This window comes from Mastomys coucha, unplaced genomic scaffold (genome assembly GCF_008632895.1).
Source record: "Mastomys coucha isolate ucsf_1 unplaced genomic scaffold, UCSF_Mcou_1 pScaffold21, whole genome shotgun sequence".
NCBI classification, from domain to species: domain Eukaryota; kingdom Metazoa; phylum Chordata; class Mammalia; order Rodentia; family Muridae; genus Mastomys; species Mastomys coucha.
Window position 1 is genome coordinate 186,687,752 of NW_022196904.1, and position 10,977 is coordinate 186,698,728.

At 45.1% G+C, this 10,977-nt stretch overlaps 1 protein-coding gene across 4 annotated transcripts in view; it reads left to right on the plus strand.

Moving 5' to 3' along the window:
* The window catches only part of Acsl5 (acyl-CoA synthetase long chain family member 5), a 50,901-nt gene that overhangs the window by 14,853 nt on the left and 25,071 nt on the right, over positions 1-10,977 (plus strand). For 3 of the 4 annotated variants that reach the window (XM_031390710.1, XM_031390709.1, XM_031390708.1), the window contains one exon: positions 7,789-7,973. In XM_031390710.1, the coding sequence (XP_031246570.1) occupies positions 7,818-7,973 (156 nt within the window). In that variant the 5' untranslated portion in view covers positions 7,789-7,817. Of the gene's footprint in view, positions 1-5,642; positions 5,917-6,648; positions 6,741-7,788; positions 7,974-10,977 lie in introns of those variants that run through there. The other variant, XM_031390711.1, reaches the window with a different exon arrangement.

The following is a 10,977-nucleotide window of genomic DNA, read 5'->3' on the forward strand; positions in this document are numbered from 1 at the left end:
CAGAAATCTGCCTGTCTCTGCCTCCCAAGTGCTGGGATTAAAGGTGTGTGCCACCACCGCCCAGCAAGGCATGCACTTTTAAAAGTTTTATGTAATTGAGTTTGTCATTGTTTCCATTTCTGGATTTTAGTTTATGTGTCCTTATTGAGTCTTCTCTACCAGTGCTTTAATCCATGTCTCTATAATATCTCTCCTACATATTTATGCTTTTCATTTTGTTATATTTGAAGGCATTGTTCCATCTCCAACTTCCTTTATGGGAGTAAGTCAGTAATCAGCTTTCTCTATTCTTTCTGAGTGGATAGCCCATTAGTCCAGTGTATTTATTATAAGTAAAGAAAACGTATTTTGACCTTAAATACTATTCAGTATATGTTTACAACACCTACTAAGTGTATTTTGTGATTATTTTAGTATACTCAGTAACAACTAGAAAACGTTCATTGCTCATTGTTTATATTTCAGATGTAAAAGTATGCGCCCTATCCCTTTTTTTTTTTTTCAGAACTCTTTGGACTCTGTGAATTTCACTTGTCTGGATGTTTTTATAAATAGTTTTCAGGTGACCAGGCAAAGCGCATTGGTATCAGAGTCATGGCAGATATATAGACTTAAGGAGACAGATCTCAACTACCTCAGGAATGTTTTCCATTCTCAAGCTCTCTTCTCTGACTCAGATCTAAAGTTGTTTCCTTGTTTAAACTTCATTACATTTGTTATTTGTGTGTGCACTCACACACACTATGTGCACAGGGGAGTCATTTCTCTCCTTCCACCATGTGGTTTTCAGGGCTTACTCTCAAGTTGTCAGCCTTGGTAGTAAATGTGCCTTTCCTCTTTGGGCCACAGTACCACCCCTAAACATTTGCATTTACTCCTGTAAATGCTCTATTGTTCATGATGATTCTTTTGAGACAGGGTCTCTCTGTGTAGCCCCAGTAGTCCTGGAACTCGTTCTGTAGACCAGGCTAACCTGGAACTCAGAGATCCACCTGCCTCTGCCTCCCAAGTGCTGGATTTAAAGGTGTTCACTACCACCTCCTGGCATTTTCCATGGATTTTAAATTAGTTATTTGTATGAAATGTGGGAGTCTTTGGCTCCCTGGTGTGCTGAGTTTGTCTGGCCACCTTATTGGACTGTGCCACAATTAGAAAAGTAAACGGAACTCATGGACTCTATTTTCCTACGAGATGTTTTGCTGTTGACTTGCCTCTCCGCTTCTGCTCGGTTTGAGATAGGAAGTCACTATGCTGCCCAGGCTGCTCTCCAGTACTCTTCCTGTTCTGTCTCATGAGCATACACCATCAAGTTTTGTCTTGTTTTTAGTGAAAAATGATGCCATGCACTGTGTGTGATATGTGTGAATACATGTTCACATATTTGCATGTGCTATAGTGCACACTCAGACTCATGTAAAGGCCAACAGCAAGTGTCTTCTACTGCTGTCCTATCTATCTACCTACCTATCTGTCTATCTATCTGTCTATATATCTATCTATCTATCTATCTATCTATCTATCTATCTATCTATCTATCTATCTATCTGAGGCACGTTCCTCACTGAAACTGAACCTTATTGATTCAGCTAGACTGTGGTCAGTCAAATCCCCAGAATCCTCCTGTCTCTGCTTCTCACAGTCACATGCAATTTTCCCTTTCCTTTGAGATATCTCTTAGTTGCCTGGAAATGGAAGTCAACTTCATTCACATTAATGAAGAGGCTATTGCATCCTTGTAGGCACACTCATGGTACCATTGGCTCGCAGTGCCCTTTTGTCCTTTAGCCATTGCTTTCTCTGGAAATAGAGACTCTGGTTGAGAACTGAGAAGGTGGCCCTTCTGAGTTGAAGGGAAATAACAATAGAGGCTGAATTAGAAATAGGAAGCCCAGGTCAGAACTTTGTTACTCAGCATCCTAATGACCCCTTTGGAGTCATGGGGAGTTATAAGGCACGTGACATAGTATCTAGGAGATAAAATAACCAGACCACAGTATGGACTGATGTGTTAACTAACTGGGTATGAGAACTCAGGGGGCTCTGGTCTCCATTTTAATGAGCTTTCACTCACCACTGGATAAGTCCATACATGCAACAAGAGAACAGAGAAAGCAATTAAATCTAGATGAAGCTGGTCACTTTCTGGAATGCAAGATTTTTAAGTTTATAGTCCCAAATGTCATTTTTGGTTTTATTTATCATTTATTATATTGCAAATATTATAAATACAAATATTTATATATCATTATTGTATGGTAATAATTAGTTCTCCAGGCATAGAAAAGGAAACTAGCTAGCTTGCTCTTCCTTCTACAGTTCTAAGACTCTAGATTGTCAGCTAGATTTTGTGCAGATAGTAACCCACAGACCACTCCTTTCTAGTTCCTCTGAGCCTGGAAGGAGAGACTCAGTGTAACTGGTTTGTGTGTGTATTTTAAAGACACCCTTTCTACCAGCTTCATACTCTAACTCATTATTTTACCAAAATATTGATGTGAGAGGATTCTTCTTAAGGTTGGCTGGAATGAAATGTGTGTGTGTATATATGTGTGTGTTTGTGTGCGTGTGTTGTATGTGTGCATGTGGAAGCCAGAAGACAACCTCGGGTGTCATTGCTCAAGTACCATATACCTTGCTTCTTATTTTGTTTTACTCTTTTCCATTAGAAAGAAGAGTTGGAGTGCAGATTTTGAGTACTAGAGTTAGGGAAAAGACTCAGATGAAAAACACCAAAAACATGGGTGTGGGATTCTCATCGGGGGGAGAATAGCATTTTTGTTTGGTCTGTTCTTTCTGTCTATCTGTCTATCTATCAGTCGGTATGTCTGTCTGTCTATCTATCATCTACCAATCATCTCTTTATTTATTTTTGAGACATAACCTCTCACTGACCTGAAACTCTAAGTAGACTGGGCTGGCTTGCCCTTGAAGCGCGGTGCTCCACCTGTCTCTGCTTCTGTCTCTTTAGCACTGGGGTTGTGAGCATGCCCAGCCATACCTAGCTTTTTTATTTTAGATTTTACTGTAGCTCCAGTGTTCCTGCTTGTGCAGCAGGTGCTTCTTCGCCAGCTCGGCAGCTATCTCTCCAACCCAGTTTGGTGGTGGTGTTTGTTCCTAAAAACAAAACAAACCAAAGCCAGTGGCTCACTATATAGCCTAGGCTAGTCTCGAATTTGTAATGTTTACTAAATGCTTAGATTATCACAGGTGTGTGCCATGGTGTCTGGTACATGACCAGAGTGACTTTTTGGTGTCTAAGATTTGAAACTATTTAGAATAGGTTATCCTAAACTGGAAGAGTAGTTAGTTAGTTTAGAGTTTACTACAGGTTTGACATGGTATAGATACTGTAGAACCAGCAAGAAACAAAATAAAAGCCTCTGTTCCTATCAGGAGATTAGCCCAGAAGGGGCAGTGGATTACAGGGGCTGGGCCTGTCTCAGATGATGACTAGCATTAACAGAGAGAGTGGTTTGTGAGGAGAAAGCAACATTCAAGAGGGCAAGCTGGGGTGGTTGTGAGCAGAGCACGGGCCTGTTGGGCCTGGGAAGAGCTACAGGCAATGAGATGAGGAGGTACACAGGCTCAAGATGAGACCCAACTGAAAGGTGAGGTTCTGAACAGAACAGAGGTGAAACAAATACAATCGTTAAACAATCAGGTTAGAATTATGATCTTATCTATGTGGATGTGTGTTTGTCTGTGTGAGTGAATGCTACCTGTGTGCAATGTGTGCAGGTGCCTGCAGAGGCCCGAAGAGAGCTACAGATCCTTGACGCTGGACTCACAGGTGGTTTTGAGCCCTCCAAAACACTGTAGGTGCAAGGAAGAAACTCAAGCCACCCACAAGGTCAGATCATGTTCTGAACCACTGAGCCACAGGCAGAGCATGCTCTTAACTATTGAGCCATCTCTCCAGACTCCAAAAATACAATCTATTATTCATTTAATTTCAAAAATTATTTTGTAATGCTAGTAATCCAACCCAGACCTCTGCACACAAATATATTTCACAGGATAGAGATTTAGCAAGGGGGAAAAAGTTAACCAATAGAGTTAACCCAAAAGATTCACAATAGCCAACAACCTGCTGCTTGACTGATGCTATAGAGAGGGTCCCTCAAGATCTTCTTCATTCAGATAAAATTAAACTTAATGAATAAATGTTGCCCTGAATCCACAGAGGGGCAAAATCCAAGCAACAATGGTCCAGGGAGCTTGTAAGGAGGTCTGCAGGCAGGAGTTGTGTTTCAGTAACATCCCAGGTATGAACACTTTAGAAGGTAGGAAATGGATGGCTTTGCCTATGGCTGTGCAGCCATACACAGGCAGTGAGACACAGCCATGCTGGGATATAGCTAGAGACATGTTGCTGCCACCAGGTCCAAAAGTAGAGGAAGCTGTCCAGTTGGGATGTCCTCGGGTATAATGTGGTCCCCTCTCTGTGTTGTAGGTGGTCTGGACTGAATCTCCTAGACACAGCAGGACATACCTCTTCTTCTTCCTCTTCTTCCTCTTCCTCTTCCTCTTCTTCCTTTTCCTCTTCTTCCTCTTCCTCTTCTTCTTCTCTCCTCCTCCTCCTCCTTCTTCTTTTTTGTTACCATGATTGCAATTCTCTCTTGCACATATTTTCCCCAGAGGTGTGACATTAATATAAAGAACAGATGCGTCCATGCCAGTGCTCACAGGGGATTCCAGAGGGGACTGGATCACAAGTGCACGCACTGGACCCAGGATAAGAGGAGTGGTGGCTTCCCCGGTTTATCTGAGCATGTCTGGGGCTGTTTGTAGATTCTAAATGCTAGAATGGTAACCTTGGCATCACATCCAGGGAGGTTTCAACCAAAGTGTGCATATATGAGTGTGTGCATGTGAGTGTTCAGATACACATGGGAGAGTGCATACACACAGGTGTGCACAGTTTCTCAGGACACAGCCACCTTATTTTTTGAGGCAGGTTCTGTGCTAGGACCTAAAGCTTGGTGATGAGGGTAGCCTGGGTGGGAAGTGAGCTCCAGGGGCCTGCCTAACTCTGCCTCTCTAGTGTTAGGATTGTAAATATGTGCCACCACAACCCAACTTTTACATGGGTTCGGGGGATGGAATGCATGTTGGTATAGCAAGAACATGACTGACTTCGCATGCTCCTGGATAGCACACATGAAAACGGCTAACACTGCTGGGTGTTTTGTTACAATTTTGAAACAACATAAGGGCGGCAGGGAAAAGCCACCCGAAATGACTGAATCTTCTTGAGTTGGGAATTCAGCCAGTAAGGAAACCATTTCTGCTGTCAGATATACAGACCTTTCAGTACCTTCAGCTCACCAAATCCCTTGCCAGCATATCCAAGGTCCTTTTATTCTCTTCAAATGTGTAAATATGGCCAGTGTTTGTAGTGCCATAGACAGACTCACTCTCTTTGTAGGCAATATGATCAAAGTATGTCTGGAAGGACTAACCAAATACAGGCAGACTGTGGTTCACATTGCAGTAGCTGTTTCTTATTAATTCCTTTTAAAGCTTCCTCCTCACTGAAACTGAGGGGTTTGGTTTTTGTTTTTTATGTTATCTAGTGCTCTTGATTATCTGAGGAGGAAAAATTTGACAACCTAGTGATTCTGGGCCCATGTGACTATGTGGTAACAATTCACTGTGATTGACAGCATTTGCCCTTCTTGAGCCTAGTCAAGGATGTCCAGTCTCCTTTCTCCCAGAAGGTTATCTCCCAGGCCATTCACCCTCCCACCCCTTACACTCCTACCACGCTCATCTCCACTGAACAGAAACTTCATCTTCAGACCCTGCCCTGAAAACAGAGTTTGTAAATCTCTCACTTAAGGTCAGCTTGCCCTCTAGAGGAGATGGCAACATTCTTGGAGCCTCAGATCTGTTCCCACTGTTGAAAGATGTCGGGTAAGGATCTGTTTATTTGCAGGTGAGCTTGGGACAAAGGGAGAACCCCAGGTGATAAAATGCAGCTTGGCTAACAGCCTGCCCCAACCCAGGGGAGGACTGAGAGGCAGGTAGGGACAAGTACTAACTAGATTTCTAACTGGCTCTGCTACTTGCTGCCAAAGCCACAGTTTCCCTGGGGCCATCTCCCTTTCATTCTGGGTGAAAATGGTGACCTACCTGGCTGCTCTTACTCGCTTTGGCTCCTGGAGTCCGTCATGGCTGGACAAGCCCAGGTATAGCTGGATTCCCAAACCCCAGCTGTCAGAACCCTGCCAGGGACTCAGGATTGCTCCCTAATGTTTCACACCCCAGCTTGGGCAATCCCTGGCTCCTGTTTGTCTTTTACTTTCTACCCCTGGGTTCAATGTAGAAAGCATGGTGTTTCAGAGCTGATGTCTCAGCCTCTGGAGTTTAGTTTTCCTCCATAAAATGGAAAGTAACACCCTATAGTTAGGCAAGGGACTGACCATGAGAACAGGAACCTGGAATTCTTTCTTGACCCCTCACCCCCCCCCCCCCAAAAAAAACCCAACTCCTCCCTGACATATTAAGGCTATTTTGGACTAGAATGAAGAATTGCCTTCATTGAAGAAGGTTCCAGATGTCTAACACAAAACTCTAAGCATAGCTAAGATCCTGATCTGACAAAGTTTTGTATTGGGCTTGTCTTGCCCCTCTGATTTTGAGTAGGATCAATTGATCTGGACTCTGAGATGCTGCTCTGCTGTGTGTTGCGGTCAAGTTTGAAGAATGCAGATCTGGGACTTCATTTGCTGTGATCTGTAAGGCCCCGGATATTTGGTTCCTGAGTCCTGAGCTGAGAAACAATAAGAAAACGACTAGGTGTATGATAGCTCTTCCTAGAGAAGGAACGGAAACCAGGGTGTAGACTTGGAAAAGTCAGTGCCCAGCCACCCTCAAAAGCTTCAGAATGTTGGTATCCACCTCTGCTCAGGGCTGGGCACAATCGGTACTTATCAGCTTCTATTAGCCTATCCAAGTCTGAAACTTATGAAAGGACGGACAGAAAGGCTGGCTCACTTATGGGTTGGCTGAAATGCTATAAAAAGCTATGTGAGAGGAAGCTTGGCTCTCCACTTCCTTCAAGAGCCTTTCCTGGCCCAAATCCTATTTGTTCATCGTGTTGAGTACATTCTTGACAGCCTTTGCCTGCACCTCCAATGTTGATCTCAGGAGAAATGGTTCCCTGGGGCTTCTGAGATGGGGATGTGGGATACAGGAGCTTGTATTGTAGTCACTCTTAGTTACCCTCTTGGTGCTTCAGAACAGAGAGTAACAAGCAGAGCCTATCTGGCCAGCAGGAAATGTCTTTCCTGCAGGATGATTGCTTTGTGAAAGCTGTGACGTCACCTCTGTAGAGATCCCTGTTTAGTTTATGCCGGGGGAGCCCAGGCGAAAGAGCTGGACTCTGTCTGAGCAGAGGAAGCTGTGTGCACACTCTCTCCTACTTTGCTAGGTGGCAAGGTAGCCTTCTGGGTACTGTGGGCCATAAACAAAGAGGCAGTTGGTTCTCACAATTGGGAAATGATTAACTTGTCTTTTTTGATCCCTTCTGCCTTGAGTGAGGACGGTCAAGTGTCTGGGGTAGAGGCTGCTTCCATTATTTTCGACATTGCCAAGGTAAACAGTGCAAGAAATTCTAGAGAGGCCAAGCTCTGTTCAGAGAGCACATGAGAGAGGGAGAGAGAGAGAAAGAGAGAGAGAGAGAGGGGAGAGAGAGAGAACATGTGTGCACCTCTATAAACAGAGTAAAACAGAAAAATACACTCACTTCCTCTAACTTTTTCTTTGTTTTTCTTTTTTTTTAAGGTCTGAATTTCCTGTTGGTATTCACAAAGATGCTTTTTATTTTTAACTTCTTGTTTTCCCCACTTCCGACTCCGGCCCTGATCTGCCTCCTGACATTTGGAACGGCCATCTTCCTGTGGCTGATCAACAGGCCTCAGCCAGTCTCACCTCTCATTGACTTGGACAACCAGTCTGTGGGGATTGAGGTAATGGCCTTCAGTCTGTCAGCCTTGACTAAACACAAACTGCACTTCAAAACCTGCTGGGGGCGGGGGGCAACGTATGAAGGGAAAGAACTGGCAAAGTGAATCTTCAATCTGCAAATGTCTTTTTCTAGCAAATTTCCCCCGGAAACAAAATAAAACCAATAATATAGGGTGGTGGTCTAGATCACAGGTTGCTAACTACTCCCCTTTCTATGCAGATGTAAACTAAGGATAGAGTTTCAAATCTTTAACCAGGTAAATTGTTTATAAAGGGCAGTTTATATTTGTTCCATGAAGCCTAAAATACTATCTAGACATTCAGAGAGAGATTTTGCTAGGAGACCAGCTTCATGGAAACACCCAGTGTCTGAGAACGGCAGAGAAGCTGCTTTCTTGGGTTCTGAGTTTCAGTTAGTATTCATCAGCACTGGTGGACGTTGAACCAGGCGCATTCCTCTGGCTTTCAGCAAGATGCTCAGCTTCCTCCTGACCTCTGAGATAAAGTCTGAAGAATGCCTTCCCTGCCTTTCCCTCCCTCGGCCTCCACAAGTGGCAAGCACAGTCTACTTCCCTCCAGTTTCCTCTTCAGAGAAGAGAGCATCCTTGTCTGGGGCCAGCCGAGCCCTCCTACTCTTCGCACAACCTCCCTCACCAGCTCCACGTATAAGCCACCAGCCTTCAGCCTTCCTCTCAACCGACTGACACTTGCATCTTGACCCCTCCACCTTCCACATTCCCTTCACCGATGCCTCATCCTATCCTAGGGAAGCCATCCTCAGTCATCTAGGCTCCTCCCCCTCTGCTTCTATCAGTTCCTTCCACTAAAGGAACTTTTGATTCCCCTAAAGCAAGGGACGCTCTGTAAGGAGCAGGCAGTGAATTGTGGAGGTTTTATGGGCCACATGCCCCTGGAGCTGGCCTCCACTTAGTGCTGTTAGAGAGTGAAAGCACCAATGACCTGTCAATAAATGATCAGAACAGTGCTAATAGAACTTTATTCATAAAAGGCAGCAGGTCAGCTCATAGTTAACCGCCAACTCTTGATTCTACATAACTCATGGCTGGGAAGACATCTCGTTTTGCTAGTGAACTGGTCGGTGTGTTAAGATGCTTGCTCTGCGGGCTGGAGACCCGAGCTCAGTCCCCAGAAGCCGTGGGAAGATGGAAGGAGAGACCAGCCTCTCACAGCTGTCCTCTGCCTCCCATGAATGTGCCGTGGGATGCACACCTAACACATCATTCCGACACAATAAATTACTTTAATTTAAAAAACGTCTGTAAAGGCATGACACCCAGTTCTGACATCAGTGAAGTTCAAGTGTGACAAGCTCTCTGGTTATGAGTTATAGTTCTCTCTTCACATACTCAGGAGTAGACACACATACACGTAGACATGTACACAGACATTTGCACACATCTACCTGCATGAGTTTGTACATGTAAATTATAACATGACCATACCACAACTTTAGGTTTAAGACATTGACTGGGGGCTGCTGAGTTAGCTCAGTGGGTAAAGGTGCTTGCTCAATCCCTTGGGGCCTGAATAAAAGAGAGAGAGACATAAAAAGGAGGAAGCTGAGAGCAGAAGCTGGAGACTGCCTTTCCTTGGGGGAGGCGAGGGAGATGAGAGGCCTCGGAAAGGGGATCTGGTCAAGCAGGCCAGAGCGAGAGTGTCCAGGCAGGAGCCTTGGAGCTGAAGAAAGACTCATGGGGAGGAATTGTTAGAGTGTGTGGAGGGGAGGAGTGGCTGAGAAGGTGGAGTCTAGAATTTGGGGTGAAATCTGATGGACGGACGGCAGGAAGGAGCCAGCAGAAACAAAAGATCCATACATACCTTCGAACAGTCAAATTAGCACCTTGGTTCAGAGGCCAAGTTCCTTGGAAGGGAACTCCTATATAACAAATCCTGGGTTCCAGCACCAGACAATGAAAAAAGGAATAAAAGGGGGGAGGCATTACTGCTTCCTAGTCCTGGAGGAGGAGAAGGTTTATTGTAGACAGCAGGGAGAACCTAGCCAGAGGCAAGGACATCTTGGAGAGTCCAGAGGAAAAATGACCCAGAGCTGGGCCACGTGAGGAGGCAGGGAGGGGAGAGGAAGAGCTAGACCAAGAGGCCAGGAGGGAGGGCATGGATGAACATGATCCGGTAACCAAAATGGCTGCGTTATATAGGGAAGGGCAGCTAGAAGAGCAACCCAGCTCCCGGGCTGGAGTTTAGGTTAGGGGGCAGGGCATGCCAGCCAAACCCCCGTAACTGGAAGGGACTGAGGGATGCTGGGAGAACATGGCTGCCAGGTCTGCTTTGATATGGTAGATATCAGCCATTTGTCCCAGGTTTCAGACCTACCTCCAGGTTGCCTTCTGAACTCCACACACGTGCTGTGACACACGTACCGACACACACACACATGCATGCAATAAGTAAATAAGAACTTTGATTTTTTTAAATGGAGCATGGAAGAAGGGGTGCTGTGCTCTGCCTTCCCCGAGGGAGGGAGGGAGCTGCCACCTGTTAGGCGCAGCTGTGTGCCTGGGAATTCGGAAGACTGAGTGAAGCAGCCACTGGCAGTTCCCCACAAACCACTGGATGGTTCTTCTCTCACTCTCCTGTGGATTCAGGGCCCAGGGAAATTCCATTTCGTCCAACTCCAAAAGGTAGTCCTGGAATCTAGGAGACAAAGGCTAGCATTCCTCAGGAACTAGTGAAGCCAGTTTCCCTGAACAAAGGAGCCACTCACCCTTATCTCTGGCTGCAGCATACTTATTAGCACCTATTAGCATACCAAAGCCCAAGCAAGGCCTCCAGGTTGCCTCATGGGTGTTTTACACACATTCCAGACCGAGTGCTGCACACTAGGGTCCTAGCGCCTCTTACTCTAGACATCCTCTGCTCCTGGGCTTCCTTCCTGCCACTTCCAATCAGTAGAAGCTTTTTGTTTTGTTTTGGTTTGGTTTTTGGTTTTTGGTTTTTGGTTTTTGTTTTTTTTTGTTTTTTTTTTTG